Source organism: Rhinopithecus bieti, unplaced genomic scaffold (assembly GCF_001698545.2).
Source record: "Rhinopithecus bieti isolate Rb0 unplaced genomic scaffold, ASM169854v2 scaffold_757, whole genome shotgun sequence".
NCBI classification, from domain to species: Eukaryota; Metazoa; Chordata; class Mammalia; order Primates; family Cercopithecidae; genus Rhinopithecus; species Rhinopithecus bieti.
In genome coordinates, this window is record NW_016803289.1 from 937,405 (window position 1) to 953,823 (window position 16,419).

General features: G+C 35.5%; 1 protein-coding gene across 1 annotated transcript in view; it reads left to right on the forward strand.

The window, feature by feature from the left end:
- Window positions 1-16,419, forward strand: part of TCERG1 (transcription elongation regulator 1) — a 64,827-nt gene that overhangs the window by 41,367 nt on the left and 7,041 nt on the right. Inside the window, 4 exon segments of the mRNA XM_017872275.1 lie at window positions 4,580-4,698; window positions 10,561-10,711; window positions 15,374-15,538; window positions 15,825-16,007. Of these exon segments, the coding sequence (XP_017727764.1) occupies window positions 4,580-4,698; window positions 10,561-10,711; window positions 15,374-15,538; window positions 15,825-16,007 (618 nt within the window).

Consider the following 16,419-nt stretch of genomic DNA (forward strand, 5'->3'; position numbering starts at 1 on the left):
ACTCTTTATATACTGTTGGTTAGAATTTAAACTAGTATATCCATTATGGAAAACAGTTTGGAGGTTCCTCGAAAAACTACAAACAGAACAATGATATGATCCAGCAATCCCCCTACCAGGTATGTATTGAAAGGAAAAGAAATCATTGTATTGAAGAGATATCAGTACCCTCATGTTTATTGCAGCACTGTTCACAGTAGCCAAGATACAGAGTCAACCTGGGTGTCCAATAACAGATGACTGGAAAGAGAAAATGGGGTTTCAGCCACAAAAAAGAATGAAATCCTGTCATTTGCAGCAACATAGATGGAACTGGAAGTCATGTTAAATGAAATAAGCCAAAAACAGGAAAATAAACATCCTATGTTTTCACTCATGTGGAAGCAAAAGAAAGTTGATGTAGTAGAAGTAAAAAGTAGAACAGAGGCTACTGGAGGCTGGGAAGGGTAGGGAGAACTGGGAGGATAGGAAGAGATTTGTTAAAGCATATATAATTAAAACTAGATAGGAAGAATAAGTCCTGGAGTTCTGTAGTACTGTAGGATGACTGGTTAACAGTAATAAGTAGTTTTGAAGAGCCAGAAGGAGGATATTGAATGTTTTTCCAACACAAATGATAAATGTTTGAGATGGATATGCTAATTATCTTGATCTCATCACTCTACATGATATGTATTTAAACACGTTTTGATTGCACATGTATTGAAACACAGTAACCCCATGAATATGTACAATTATTGTCAGTTAAAAAAAATAAAGCCCTGCCCTTGAACTCCAAGAGAAAACACCAAAATAAACTTTTTGATATCTCGTTTGTTATTCGGAGCTTTTTAATATTGACAGTATTACAGTATGGTAATGTGTTACCAACACGATTACTCAGAATTGTCAACCATATAGGCCACTGTTACTGAATAATTTGTCATTGAATCATTGTGAAATTAAAAATACGAGAATCAAATAATGGAGACATTTTTAGTAAATGCATTTTGAAACATATAGAAAAGATAAAATCATAAGTGAAATTTCACAAAATGAATATATCTTGTTCAAAAAAATGGAACATTGCAAGCACTCCAGAGCTCCAGAGCTGCCTTGAAGGCTTAAAGGGTATAGCCCTTTAATATACATTTTTGTTCATGCCTATAAAAGTGAACTTAACAGAATTATTTTTAAAATTTACTCATTTTCATTGTATTATGAAATTTTGTTCATGAGTTGAGGTTATGAGAAAATAACCACTTAACATAGGAAACATAAGGCCAAGTGTATTGGGAAGCATGACACAAATAATTAGGAGCAACTTGGAAGCATAACACAACCCCTAATTTTTTATGAGATATTTATCTTAGAGAGTGATTCCTAACCTTGGTCTGAGGTAGCCCAGCAGAGGGAATATGAAGTTCTTTCTAGATTCTCTAATACAAATTCCCTTGAATTTTTTGTGTCATTTAATACTTTTATTTAAAAGTAAGTATATACTGAGAAAAGAGTTGGAAACAACTTTCTCCCTCTCTTCAGCATGCAAGTACTTTCAAAAGGTTTTCTGCAATGCTAAACTTAGAGGAAATTGAAGATGGCTTACATATCTAGCAGGGGACTGGTCAGGTAATCATAGATACAGTGATCTGTGGAGGATATGTTCCAAGTCCCTCATCTGTGGAGGATGTGTTCCAAGACCCCCAGTAGGTGAAGATTGGTAGACATACATGGATTGACTTGGGAAGATGTCGAAGGTATTTTGGAACATTTTGTTGTACTTGTTATGAAGATGTTCATAGACCTGTTCCCTACGTTGTCTTCCTTCTTGTAGCTTCTTGAGAGAATGTGCAAGGAAAATTCATTTGAGGCCTAACGTACTTGGAAAAACCTTTATTGTACCCTTATTTGGAATTGTTTGGCCAGCTAAAGGCATTGCTCTGCTTCTAGTGTTCGTTGTTTTTGAAGCCATTCGTGTTCCTTTATATGTGAATCTGTTCTTTTTTTTTTTCCTCTAAGTATGTAGCTCTTTTAGTCCTTAGTATTCTGAAGTGTCATAGTGGTGTTTTTCCTAGAGGAAGGGTCTATTGTGCTGGGCACTTGGCTGACCTTTTCAATGGGAAACTCAACTCTTTTAGTTACGGGAAATTCTCGTGTTAATTTTTCTCTTTTCATTCTGGGACAGAATTTGAATTTGCCTCTGTGGATTGGTCCTTCAAGTGTTTTCTCTTTCCTGTTAATTACCTTTGTCTTTTTATTTAACTTTTTTTTTTTTTTTTTTTTTTTTTTTCTTTTTTTTTTTTTTTTTTTTTTTTTTTTTTTTTTTTTTTTTTTTTTTGAGGCGGAGTCTCGATCTGTCGCCCGGACTGGAGTGCAGTGGCCGGATCTCAGCTCACTGCAAGCTCCGCCTCCCGGGTTTACGCCATTCTCCTGCCTCAGCCTCCCGAGTAGCTGGGACTACAGGCGCCCGCCACCTCGCCCGGCTAGTTTTTGTATTTTTAGTAGAGACGGGGTTTCATCGTGTTAGCCAGGATGGTCTCGATCTCCTGACTTCGTGATCCGCCCGTCTCGGCCTCCCAAAGTGCTGGGATTACAGGCTTGAGCCACCGCGCCCGGCCTATTTAACTTTTAAAATAATTTCCTCGCCTTTATCAACCAACTATTTAGATTTTTAAAATTTATTGTGTCTTTTAATTTCTAGGAGTTCTTTTATGTTTTTTGAGGTTTTTCTTACCTTATGGGTGCATTATCTTAGCTCTGTGAGGTTGTTTAGGAACATTTTTTTCTTTAAAGTTTTTATTTTTCTGTATAGTTTCTGATTCCACTAAGTTTGTTCTCTTTAGATGGGATTTTGCCATGTTGCCCAGGCTGGTCTTGAACTCCTGAGCATGAACGATCCTCCTGCCTTGGCCTCCCAGAGTGCTGGGACTTACAGGTGTGAGCCACCGCCCGGCCTGTTTGGGTGTTCTTAGCGTCTAGGTGGGCCCTCGTGCTTTGGGGCTATACTGCAGAGTGGTGGTTCTCAACCACAAGCAGTTTTGCCCCCAGGAGACATTTTTGGCACAATTGAAGGGAGTGTTGCTGGGATCTAGTGGCTAGAGGCCAGGGATGCTGGTATACATCTTGCTGAAAACATCAGTGTGCCAAGGTTGAGAAACATGCTGTAGGGTGAGTTAGGCTGGTTTGTTGAGAACCCCTGGAGTCCATTGTTTTAGGCTGGTCAGATTCCCAATAAAGACCTACTCTCCTGGCTGGAGGGCACAGATCTCTCTGCTTTGGATCTGAGAAATGTGTGTCTTAGTATTTGGTATGTGTTTGGTTAATCTCCATGTTTTTGGTTTGGTTTGCCTTATTCGCTCCCAATTCAGGTTCCCCCAGTTCAAATACACTCTCTTTTACTTTCTAGAGCAGGTGGTCAGCAAATTTTTAAGAGTCAGATAATTTGTATTTTAGGCTTTGTGGGCCATATGGTCTCTATTGTAACTTTGTAACTGCTGTTTAAGTGTCAAGGACCTGTAGACATATGTAAGGGTCTAAGAATGGCTGTTCAGTTAAAGCTTTATTTACAGGATACTGTCGTTTGAATTTTATTTAGTTTTCATGTGTTATGAGACTTTCTATTTTTCCCCTCAACCCTTTAAAAAATGTAAAAACCATTCTTGAGCTGTGTAAAAACAACCCGTAGGCCATAGTTTGCTAATTGTTTGCTTTAGAATAGTCACTTGCCTTTTACATTCAGAAGTGGTAGTGCCCAGAAACATTAAGTTGGTGAGGGAATCTAGCAATTTAACAACTTATTAAATAGCTTTTCATCCTTAAAATACTCCTTATTTTAGCTATGCCCCATCCTCACCTCCATAGGTATTTGATGCTATCTATTCTTGAGTTGTTTGAGGAGATTCTGGTTTCAGAAAAAAAAACTTGAGTTGCCTTTTTGTTTTTCTTGACTGCTAGGTTATGTTGAGTGCTCTCATATCTGTCACATCGTTTTCCACTTGTCCCATCAGCTTTGCAAGTTGCTGGTTCTGTCTTTCTCAATTCCTTATTGTTGGTTTATGACTTAAAAAAGAAGTTCTTCTGTCATTTTATAGGGTGTGAAGTAGGCGGTAAATAGATGATCATTTCATTATCTTGACTATTTTAAGTGGGGGAAATATAGAATAGAGGAAAAGCATGATTACATTGTAGTGAAAATACTTAGGTCTTAAGAGAAGCACAGAAATAAAATATACTACAGATTCTATACCATTGATACTTCTTTCTAAAAGGGATTTGAGAAGACTGTGATTTCTCTTACGCATTTCTGAATTTCTTGAAATGTTTATAATAATCATGTATTTAATTTATAATCTGGAAAATATTAAAGAGGGTTTTGCTGTTTTATTTTGTTCTTGAAGCCCTTTAAGTAGAGAGCTGTATGCTTGTGTAATATTTCAATGAAGCTTTAAAGTGAAACTTGGTATAGATTATCTGTGTATAATTATCTACATTTAATATGTTTTTCCTGGTGTAGTTTGGACAAAGACATTGTCCAATAATTTGGTAGTTAAATTACCTATATGAAAGATTGACTTGTCAAATTTGTTGATTTTTGTAATAGGTGTTTGATCAGTATGTAAAGACCAGGGCAGAGGAAGAACGCAGGGAAAAGAAAAATAAAATAATGCAAGCCAAGGAAGATTTCAAAAAAATGATGGAAGAAGCAAAATTTAATCCAAGGTATGTGGTTTGTTTCTCTTAAATATCAAAGTGTATTTATTTTCTCCTAAGATCAGTTTTTAAAAATTAAAAAAATATATGTTTTTTGGCTCTTTGGGCACTAAAAGCTCCTTATTTGATTATCAGTTTTTCCAAAATTTCTAATCTTTATTTTTTACTTGTTTTCTTTAGAGGAATCCTAAATGCTCTAAGAAAGATACCTTTGATTTCAGTGCTTCCCTGTGGGAATAAGTTCTTTAGAAACTAGTATATGATAGAAAATCTGTGCCCCATCTTTGTAAAGATTTATACATAATAAGTTGCAGAGCAGGAACATTATTTTGATTAAATTGAAGTGGTAAAGGACCTTTTACCACTTCAGTTTCAAAATTTTCTGAGTGTCTAGAAATGGTTGTGTCTGACATTTTCAGTTGATTGATAATATGTATTAAATACATATAATGGGCTGAAGACAGTGAGACATTTTAAATTTATTTGCCTAACTTTATAATAATATTTACTGGGTATCTTATGTGCTTATTTGCACTTTAAAACATATATGTCTGCATTTATACATACATGTAAACATGACTGAAAGCATACAATTTTTTATATATGCATACAGATATTCAGTCAGCACAGGTAGTTTGATTTAGGTACTTATGTGATACCTCTTTTACATGTGATAAGCAAATTAGGTAGCTTGCCCAAGTGAAGCTGGGATTTCAACTAGATTTCAGTGTTGCACAGAATTGTATAGGCAGGGGGAATTACTCTTATTTATGACTTAGATGTAAGAGTTACTGTGAATACTTCAGTATTCTAAAACTGTCGGGTAGAATCATGGAGTCTCTGGTTAAATGGCACTTATTATAAAGGTTCATCTTATATAAATAGTTAATGTTGTCTGTGGAGGTAGGAAAGAGTGATGTTGTTTAAGAAGGTATGTTTAGTATTATAATTTTATATTTGAAATATGGTATTTAAGTTTTAGAAAATAAAGCTAATAGAGTGTTTGTGATACGAAGAATGTAATATTCTTCAGGGGTAATAGAGGTTCAGACTTTCCAGGGAGTCCTGAGTTATTTCTGAGTCAAAAGAATGAGTGAAATCATGGGTCAAAATAGTTGAGTCTGTGTTATGAAAGACTTTTGGCAGCGGGGCGGGGGAGGGCAGCAATTGAGGACACTTGGTAAGAATGGGATATTAGATGTTATTAGAGAAATAGTAATGTTCTTGGGTATTGTGATTATGGAGGAAAAAGACTTTACTCTCAGGAGTTGCATGTTGAAATATTTCTGAGTGAAGTCTTAAGATGTCTGCCGCTTATTTCCAAATCATTCAGCAGAATATATTTATTAAAACTCCATATGGGTCTATGAATAATTGAAACTCCAAAGAGGTTTCCCTTTAGTAGATCTGACTAAGTCTTACCATATCATAGTACTCTACTGGTGTTCTTTTCAGGCAGGCAGAATTGTTGAAGTGATCTGTACTGTGCAGGTTACTTCATAAAATGAAATGATCAGGCACTAAGGGCATTGTCCTGTATTGTTATATTGATACATCCAACTCGGGCATAGAAATTAAGACCATTTTTAGTCCTAGAAGAATGCAAGGAGGAAAAACTTTAAAATGAGAAAATATTGTCTGTTGGCCTAATTTTTTTTTAAGTGGGAGAAATATTGCAGAACTTTTTAGTAGAGCTAGTAAATATAGAGCACCAGAGTTTGTTCCAGCGGGAAAGAAAGGGGGAAATTACTGAACTGTGCCTGTGTCTTGTATGTCTTTTTTCTTTTAATGAAAATTTAAGTCATACCTCCCATGGTCGGTCTCTTGTCACTACCATCTCCCTGTCACCCACCACTAACCATTACCCACTTCCCTCCAAAATATTTTTTATCCTGTTTGTTTTAAAGTAGTTTTTCACAGTTAAGAAACAAGTCATAAGAAAACATCTCCATGGGAATCTAATGCTAAAGGTTCACTTTAGTCTTTTCTCATAAAAACTGTCAGATATTTTACCTGTTACCTGTAAGTAATAGAAGTAAGTCTAAAATAATTCAGTTATCACTTTACATATTGATTTTCCACTTTTTGAAAGGTTTTCTCTTTAATCATAATTTATTGTTTAATCATAGCAACGCAGGTTGATTATCCCTTATCCCAAATGCTTGAGACCAGAAGTCTTTTGGATTTCAGTTTTTTTTTTATTTTTTTTTAAACTTTGGAATATTTGTATTATGCTTACTGGCTGAGCATCCCAAATTCAGAAATCTGAATTGAATGTCTTGTTGGCACTAAGTAAGTTTTGGATTTCGGAGCATTTGGATTTCAAATTTGGGATGCCCAACCTATACTTGCTTTTTCTATCTTAAAATTATAAAGTGAAGTGCTTAATTTATCATGAAAATAAAACATTTAATGGACTACATATGATCCCTTTTCTGGAATATACATTTTTATTTTACTATGCCATTTTATTATTGGTATGTATCTATTGTTCAAACCAGATATGCAGTATATTCTTTGTTAAAAATGTTGAATTAACGTTAGATATTATGATTAGTATTGGTTACATACAAAAGATTATTAGAATCTAGCCTTGGTCAGCAAAGCTTAAAAATAATAAATGTTGGCTGGGTATGGTGGCTCACGCCTGTAATCCCAGCACTTTGGGAGGCCAGGGTGGGTGGATCATGGGGTCGGGAGATGGAGACCACCTTGACTAAGATGGTGAAACCCAATCTCTACAAAAAATACAAAAAAATTAGCCGGCTATGGTGGCGCCTGTAGTCCCAGCTACTCAGGAGGCTGAGGCAGGAGAATGACGTGAACCTGGGAGGCGGAGCTTGCAGTGAGCCAAGATCACGCCACTGCACTCCAGCCTGAGGGACAGAGCTAGACTCCATCTCAAACTCAAAAAATATATAATAATAATAATAATAATAATAATAAATGTTAGCTGTGAGTGATACGTTTAACCTTCAGTTGATGTTTTAAGTTCAAAATTGAGATTAACTGGCCAGTTTTTTGTTTATAATTAAAAATATAATCTGTGTTGTAACACATAAGAGAATGTTTTATTTTTGCATTTAAATAGCTAAATAGTTTTTGAATGGGCTAATCTTTATTTTTTTCTTCTAAAACCATGCTAAGTATAGGCTTGTTAATTATAAGAGTAAATTGTTGACTGGGCGCAGTGGCTCATGCCTGTAATCCCAGCACTTTGGGAGTCCGAGGTGGGCGGATCACAAGGTCAGGAGTTTGAGACCAGCCTGGCCAGTATGGTGAAACCCCATCTCTACTAAAAATACAAAAATTAGCCAGGCGTGGTGGTGGGTGCCTGTAGTCCCAGCTACTTGGGGGGCTGAGGCAGAAGAATTGCTTGAACCTGGAGGCAGAGGTTGCAGTGAGCCAAGATCGCACCACTGGTGAAAGCTTCAAATATTTAAAATATATACCAAATATATGAAAGCTTTATAATGCCTTTTATTTATGGAGAAACTTCTTTTTTAAAACGTAGGCTCATTAGCCCTCATAAGCCTCATCCTTTCATTTAACCTATTTGGAGTTTGCTGAGCTTTTTGAATTTATAAATTGATGTTTTCCATCAAATTTGGGAAGTTTTTGGCTAGTATTTTTTCTTCCCTCCTTCATTCTTTTCTCTTTTGGGATTATAATCACACATATATTAGTGTTTGATATTATCTCACATGTCCCTGAGACTGTTTCCTCTACCTCAGTCTTTTTTCTGTCTCCTCTTTGGATTAGATGATTGTTAGTGATCTAACTTCATATAATTGACTCTTTATTCTATTGTCAACTCTCATGTTAATCCTATCCAGTTAATTTTTTTTCATTAGTTTTAGGTTCTTTTTATTATTTTCTGCGTCTCTGCCAAAACTCCTTATTTGTTCATTCATTTTTTAGATCATGTTTTCAGTTCTTTGGGAACCTGTTTTTCTTTGATTCTTTCAGTGTAATAATAACAGTTTTGTTTATTTAGTTATTTTTTTTAAGAGGCAGAGTCTTGCTCTGTTGTTCAGGCTGGTGTGCAGTGCGTCAGTCACAGCTCACTGTAGCCTCAGACTCCTGGGCTTAAGCAGTCATCCTGAGTAGCTGAGACTATATGCGTGTGCCACCATGCCCAACCAATTTTTAAATTTTTTGTAGGGACAGAGCCTCACTATGGCGTTTTTTTGTTTTGTTTTGTTTTGTTTTGTTTGAGACAGAGTCTTGCTCTGTCACCCAGGCTGGAGTGTAGTGCCGTGATCTCAGCTCACTGCAACCTCTGCCTCCGAGGTTTTTCTCCTGCTTCAGCCTCCTGAGTAGCTGGGATTACAGGCGCCCACCACTACTCCCAGCTAATTTTTTTTGTATTTTTGGTAGAGACAGGGTTTCACCTTGTTGGCCATGCTGGTATTGGGACTCCTGACCTCAAGTGATCCACCTGCCTTGGCCTCCCAAAGTGATGAGATTACAGCCATGAGCCACCATGCCTGGCCACGCTATGTTTTTTTGTTTTTGTTTTTTTGATAAAAGGCCTTGCTGTGTCATCCAGGCTGGAGTGCAGTGCCACGATCTCGGCTCACTGCAGCCTTTGACTGCCAGGTTCAAAAGATTGTTTTGCCTCAGCTTCTCACGTAGCCAGGATTACAGGCATGAGCCACCGTGCCCGGCCGGAGTCTCACTGTGTTGCCTAGGCTTGTCTGAAACTCCTGGCCTCAAATGATCCTCCTACCTTGCCCCCGCTGAAGTGCTGGGATTGCAAGCATGAGCCACTGCACCTGGCCAGTAATAGTTGTTTTAAAGTTATTGTCTACTTAGAACAACATCTGGACATCTTGGGTTCAGTTTCTATTGACTCCAAAAAAATTTTTCTGTGGATCACGTTTCTTTTATATTTAGTGATTTTTGATTGAATATTGGACTTTGTGGCTAATGTGTAGAGACCCTGGAGTCTGTTACCTTTCATTGAAAAGTGAAAAAAAAAATTTTTTGTTTTAGTAGGCAGTGCATTTACTGGTTGCCACCTTTAGGCTTGACTTTATGTTTTGTTAGTGTGAATCTCTGAAAGTGTAGTATGTTTCTTTTAGCTTTCCAGCTCTATTTTCCTTGTGGATCTTTTGTGGCCTTTTTGGCCTGATCCTATCCTCCCTTTAATACTACTGATTCTCTGTCTATTATCTCTTCTATGCTCTTAATCCTGTAGTAGCCTGATGTAGAGAGTGATCTTTCCCTGCTGTTGTACAGCTTGGCCTAGCTGTGGACTCATGAGTAATCGCTAAGTCGGATTTTTCTTGGGTACCCTCTCTTTATAGATTCCTCTTCACCCAAGCTCTAATCTTTGCTTCCTCCAGTTCATTAAGCCTACGGTACTCTATTTGGACTTGAGCTCTCTCTGCACCTCATAAATTTCCCTTCTTTCAGGCATTTCAGTCTTACTCTTTCTGTTGTCTACTCCTTGAAATCAGTTGTCTCATATGCTTCTGTCCAGTTTTATAGTCGTGTGTGGAAAGACAGCTAATCCAATAAGAATTTTTCTATTATGGTTGAAGGCAGGACTCAGCTTCATCTTAGAGTAGAAATTGATGAGCTCTTGTCTCTTGAGGCATACAAATTCTTTACTCTGTGATCTCTCTTTTTTTTTTTATAATAAATATTCTAATTCTATGCTGATAGCATACAAATCCCTTAACCACATTTTTGCTCATTACCTCTTTTTACTCCTTTCTGAAACTTACTGTTCACTGTTAGGTAGATGTTGAGTCCCCGTGTCTCTTTGTCATATACTGTTGTTGGAAAAATGGTATCTTCTGCTATGCCTTTATACAAGCAGAAGTAACTGCCAAAGTTAGCACACTTGTAATTTTGTTACAGAGCAACTTTTAGTGAATTTGCAGCCAAGCATGCTAAAGATTCAAGATTCAAAGCAATTGAAAAGATGAAAGACCGAGAAGCCTTGTTTAATGAGTTTGTGGCCGCTGCTAGGAAGAAAGAGAAAGAAGATTCGAAGACCAGAGGTGAGAAGGTAAGATGGTTTTAGTTCCAGTGGTGTGATTGATGGGAGTGTGAATGGGAAAGGACTGTGCTGGTGTTAATGTTTCTAACCTTATCCATCAGCGTAAAATAATAGGACCTACATGGACTGTTCTTTAGCTTTTATAATTATTTATGTATGTATGTATTCTATCACTTTACTTAAGTAATGCTTATTTTAGTAGCTTCACTAAACTATATACTTTTGCTTTAAATTATATTATTAAGATGCCTGGTAAACTCAGAACGGGTTGTTAGGACTGCCTGCTCGGTGGTGCCTTCTAAGATTTCAGGATTCTTTATAGGTGGTAATATTTGAATTTCAAAGAGCTTCTTTATCTTTTTTGCCCTCTAAAAGACAGCATTTTAGTGACTTTCTAATCTTTCAGTAAACATATCTTACATATAAATTACTGCTTATCAGAATTAAAGGTCAGCTATTAAAGATGAATGAATTCCAAATGTCATTTGATAGCAGTGTCAGGAGTGGAGAGGAGCTTACCACTGGGGAGGCAAAATAGTAGGGAGATGACCCCAGTGGTGTGTGAACCATCAAAACATGCAGCCACTCTCCTTAGTGTCCCGGTATGCTTTGTGAATGCAGAAAAATAACCTCTGGAGCCTAATATTCTTGACATTTACAATTACCTCTTATTCTAGAAAGTTATAATATTACAAGTTCTATTAAGGAATGTTGTTTGAAAGTAATGCTACTCCTGGGAAGAAGTCTCTTTCATTCAAAATAGTAACAGTATTAGCTAAAACAGCTTTTATCAGAAATGTCTGAAACTTCCTAATTATCCGACTTATTTGGCTTCCAAGTGAGTTTTCCAGAATTGTTTCACTGTTTACTTAAAAAATGATTATGCTTCTCAGAGGAAATGTGTAAAATCAAATTCTACTACATAATTTTATATGTTGAGTTAGAATCATGTTAATGAATTATTTGCTACTTTTGACTTTTAGAATAACCTATTTAAGAAAATCAAGTAAATAAGTGATTGTTTGATTTTGTATGATTGCTTTTATACAAATTAAATGTGTTTATCTTTGCATTTGTAACTGATTTTCTTTTTCTAAACACTTTTTTTTATAACTATTTTATGTATTCTGTTTTATAACAAGTGGATAGACTTTACAGTTTTGTGCTGTGCGGCCTGTCAATCAGTTCAGTGACAGCTGTCAATCACTGACACGCAAAGTGTTATGGGATTCCCTAGTGAGGAAAGAATTGGTATCTCTGTGTGGTGACTTTAGCCTCCCGCAGTTCCGGTACTTTACATTTTTTTAGTCTTTTTTCCTTATGAAGTGATGAGAATTGTGCCCAGAATGTGTTAATTTAAAAAAAGAAATTAAATAGATATGACATCTAAATTAAATAAATCTAATATTTAATATATTCAGCTTTATTTTATTTTGACTATAAAAATCTTAATTCTCTAAATTACAGGTTTGGCTTTATACCATTACTAGATTAAAGAAAAAAAGGCAGGAAATTGCTAAAGTGAAGCTTTCTCAGCCAATTTACAGAATGCAAAATCAATGACTAACTAGGCCATCAAAGCAGAAATCTTTAAAGTAAGGGTTTAAATATAGTGGATTTTATATTCACATTTTGAGCACATTTGGTTTATGGGGTTTTATCATTTTTCTTTCATGACTTCCACTGTATTATTTATACTGTTCTTAAGTATATTGTGTATACTTAAAAAAAAATCACATTGGAACTGTGTAATTAGATAGCAAGAGCAGTACCAGTAGCATGGTACTAGAATTTATTTCCTTGTTCTTGTGATTCTCCAGCTGGTCTTTGTAGCATTGTGATAGTTGAATCAATAGCTGTGAATACTAAAGGTTTAAAACTAATTTTAAAACTAATTTTGAAAACCTGTGAAGAACATTGACTTCTGGTGAAATTCTTGTTTTTCTTAAGTAACATTTTCAAGGTAGAGTCATTCTCACAGTAAGAGCATCATTTTCATGTAGTTTTTACTACTAGTTTTCCATTTTATTAAAAAATGCCTTTAAAAGTCTACTTATCAGCCAGGCGCGGTGGTTCATGCCTATAATCCCAGCACTCTGGGAGGCTGAGGCAGGAGGATTGCTTGAGACCAGCCTAGACAATATAGCAAGACCCCCATCTCTACAACAAAACAAAAAAATAGCTGGTTGTAGTGATGTGCTTCTGTAGTTCCAGTTACTCTGGAATCTGAAGTGGGGGAGTCGCTTGAGCCCAAACGGTCAAGGCTGCAGTGACTTTTGATGGTTCCACTGCACTCCAGCCTGGACAACAGAATGGGATTTAAAAAAAAAAAAAGTCTACTTATTTTGTTTGCCAAAGTAGCTATTCTTAAGCTATTTTATTGTAATATTATAACCAATTTTTATAAAATTATGGTTCAAATACTTTACCTTTTGTACAGCACATTTGAGGTTGTACGTAGTTGGAGTTAATCCACTGTTACGAAATTGACATATTTTTCTCTTCCCTCTCTTTTAAATTTCCTGTGAATAAATTATTTTCATTATAGTAAGGAATGGGGAGAATAATAAGGCCTTGAATTGCAGCTAATGGTAAATGACATTTTTTGACATTTATGCAGCTGTCAGGCAATTGTTCTCATACTGATAGCCTTAGTAAGCCATTTATAACCTGTCATGGTAATGTCCACAATGAAAGGAAGTTAAAGTTTAATTTTATTTAAAGTTCACTTGTTTATACATCACACATTTAAAAACCTATATGATAATCCTTACTTTATAGGTTTCATGTCTAACATATGATAATTGTTTTAAGCTAATACAAATTCCTGTGGCTTAGAAAGATTCCTATTTGATATAACTTGCATGTTTTATTTAACATAAATTTTGTAAATTTTGCCTTCCAGTTGTCAAACACATCTAGGAATTTGGTGTTCATCATGTCAGATAAAAAGTAGGCAAGATGAACAGAAAAATTTAAGTTACATCACTACATCAGGTGGTTTCTTAATCACTGTCTGGAAATACTGGGTTTATGAGTGTTTCTTACTAGTTCAAAGTGAAAGGCCAACTTTAGTAGTGGAGAAATCCACAGCTGATTAGCTCTTGTCTTTACAAACATTTCAGATGCAGATATTCTGTTTCTTATAACCTTAAAAGTATTTTCCAGAAAGGACATCAACCTCACTTTTTTTTTTTTTTTTGAGATGAAGTTTCGCTTTTGTTGCCCAGGCTGGAGTGCAGTGGTGTAGTCTCGGCTCACTGCAACCTCTGCCTCCCGGGTTCAGACGATTCTCCTGCCTCAGCCTCCCGAGTAGCTGTGATTACAGGCACCTGCCACCACACCCAGCTAACTTTTTGTAATTTTAGTAGAGATGGGGTTTCACCATGTTTTTCAGGCTGGTCTCCAACTTGTGACCTCAGGTGATCCACCCACCTCACCCTCCCAAAGTGCTGGGATTATAGGCATGAGCCACTGTGCCTGGCCTCAGTCTCACTTTTAATCCTCCAGTAGGAGAAATGAAGTTGTAAGGGGAAATGATAGTGTTAGGCTAGGCAGAAGGAATGATTCATATATTTTTGTGCACACACATTTTAAATCCTGATTCCCCTGATCAGGTGGGAAGGTCCATATTCAGTTCCTACTGGAAGGAAGGGGTTCTTAATATGGTCAGAATCCTTTGTTGAAATGACCTTGGTTATCTTGGGTATCTTCTGTGGTAGAAGTACAAAGTAGTATACGTGGGATTAAATTTTAAAACAATTAGGCCCTCAGGCATACATAAAAATAACTATCTCATTTACTCCTTTCCTCACCTATTTAAATAAATAAGAAATACAGTTTTGGAGAGGGGTTTTAAGTAGTTGTATATGTTGATACTGAAGGATTAATGTTTAATACCTTTGGTATAATGTTATTAACTTGGTATTTCAGTTGAGTATAATACTGGATAAACACTTACATTCTGAGTTTGTAATGGTATAGGCATACATGTTTAATGCTAAAAAGTATAGAAGATACGAATACCATTTTTTAGTAATGGTTAATTATGAACATAGAAATTCTATTACTTTCTCACATATCAAGGTGTACAACTGCCTTTTTTTCACCAAAATACAAATTTTTACCCCATTTTGATTTTAGACATTTGACAGTATAAGTTTGTAATGACTTGCAGTGATTTTTAAATGTCTTATTAATTTCAATGGCCAAAATTTTATCCATATAGTTTTTTAAATAAATCATTTTACCATGTTGATATTAAAGTATTGTCAGCTCATAAGCCTGACTCTTAGCTAAAAATAAATGCAGCTTGATGTAAATTTATATTCCCTAAGAATAGGTGGCAGTTCTGAGATCTGAAGTTATCAATAATCTGAAAAAGCCTTTTCTATATTTGAATAATTTCTTTATAAAGTATTATTTATCTTGAATTTGGCAAATTTTAGATGAAAGCCTATATGCTTGTTGATGTTTACATTTCTAGTAAAAGAACACTTCTGATCTTTTCTTTTACTGTAATTCATTCTACTCTAAATGCCTGTATTTTAAAAGTTATTCGCATATTTAAGGTAAGTGAATTTTTTTTCTAGTTGTAAATATTTAAGATATGATGAATTTCTCATAGTACATTATTTTCCCTCCCATCCCACTACCTGTTTCAAAATACAGATTAAATCGGATTTCTTTGAACTGTTATCTAATCATCACTTGGACAGTCAGTCTCGATGGAGCAAAGTAAAAGACAAAGTAGAAAGTGATCCACGTTACAAAGCAGTAGATAGTTCATCAATGAGAGAAGATCTTTTCAAACAGTACATTGAAAAAATAGCCAAGGTAACTGTTGTGTTTACTTGTATTACTTTCATTGAATAATACAATTCTAACTTGTGTTTAAGGGTATATGTTGTTGTTGGGGATTTTTCTATTGGGGGTTTGGAATTTTGCTTGTTAGTATTCTTAACATGAGAGTCTAGTTGATTTGGAGATGAGAGATACACAGTGTTTAGGTATATTCTGGGCAAAAACTAGATTTGGAATTTTTTATTTGGCAAGCTGATTATTCTGTAAAACATATTTTGATGGAGTTGGTAAGAAGGATAATGTAATTTTACTTTTACAGAATTTAGACTCAGAAAAAGAAAAGGAGCTTGAAAGGCAAGCCCGCATTGAGGCAAGCCTTCGAGAACGAGAAAGGGAGGTTCAAAAGGCTCGTTCAGAACAAACAAAAGAAATAGATCGAGAGAGAGAGCAGCACAAACGAGAAGAAGCTATCCAGAATTTCAAAGCTCTTCTGTCTGATATGGTATATGTTAATATTTTACTTTTTTTCTCTAACGTACTGGATATTGGAAATTTATTATATTACTGTTATGAATATTTTAATGTTATTCAATTCTGAGGGAGATAATTTGCTAAATTATAAAGCATTTAAAAATTGAATACTTGGTATTGGTACTGTTACTATAGGAAAAAACTCTAGTTATTTAACAAATTCAGAAGTTAGGCATTTTGCATATATGGAAAGTCATAATCATTTAGTCTCACAACTTTGTTATTTATCATTCTTGATGAAAGTCGACATACCACACACTTACCTGCCATAGTGAGAAATAAAATGTGCTGAACACAATTTAACTTTCTTGTTGATGATTTAGGGCCATCATTGTGATGATCAGTTATACTTGTAGATGGTATGAGATTGAGGACTGGAAGTG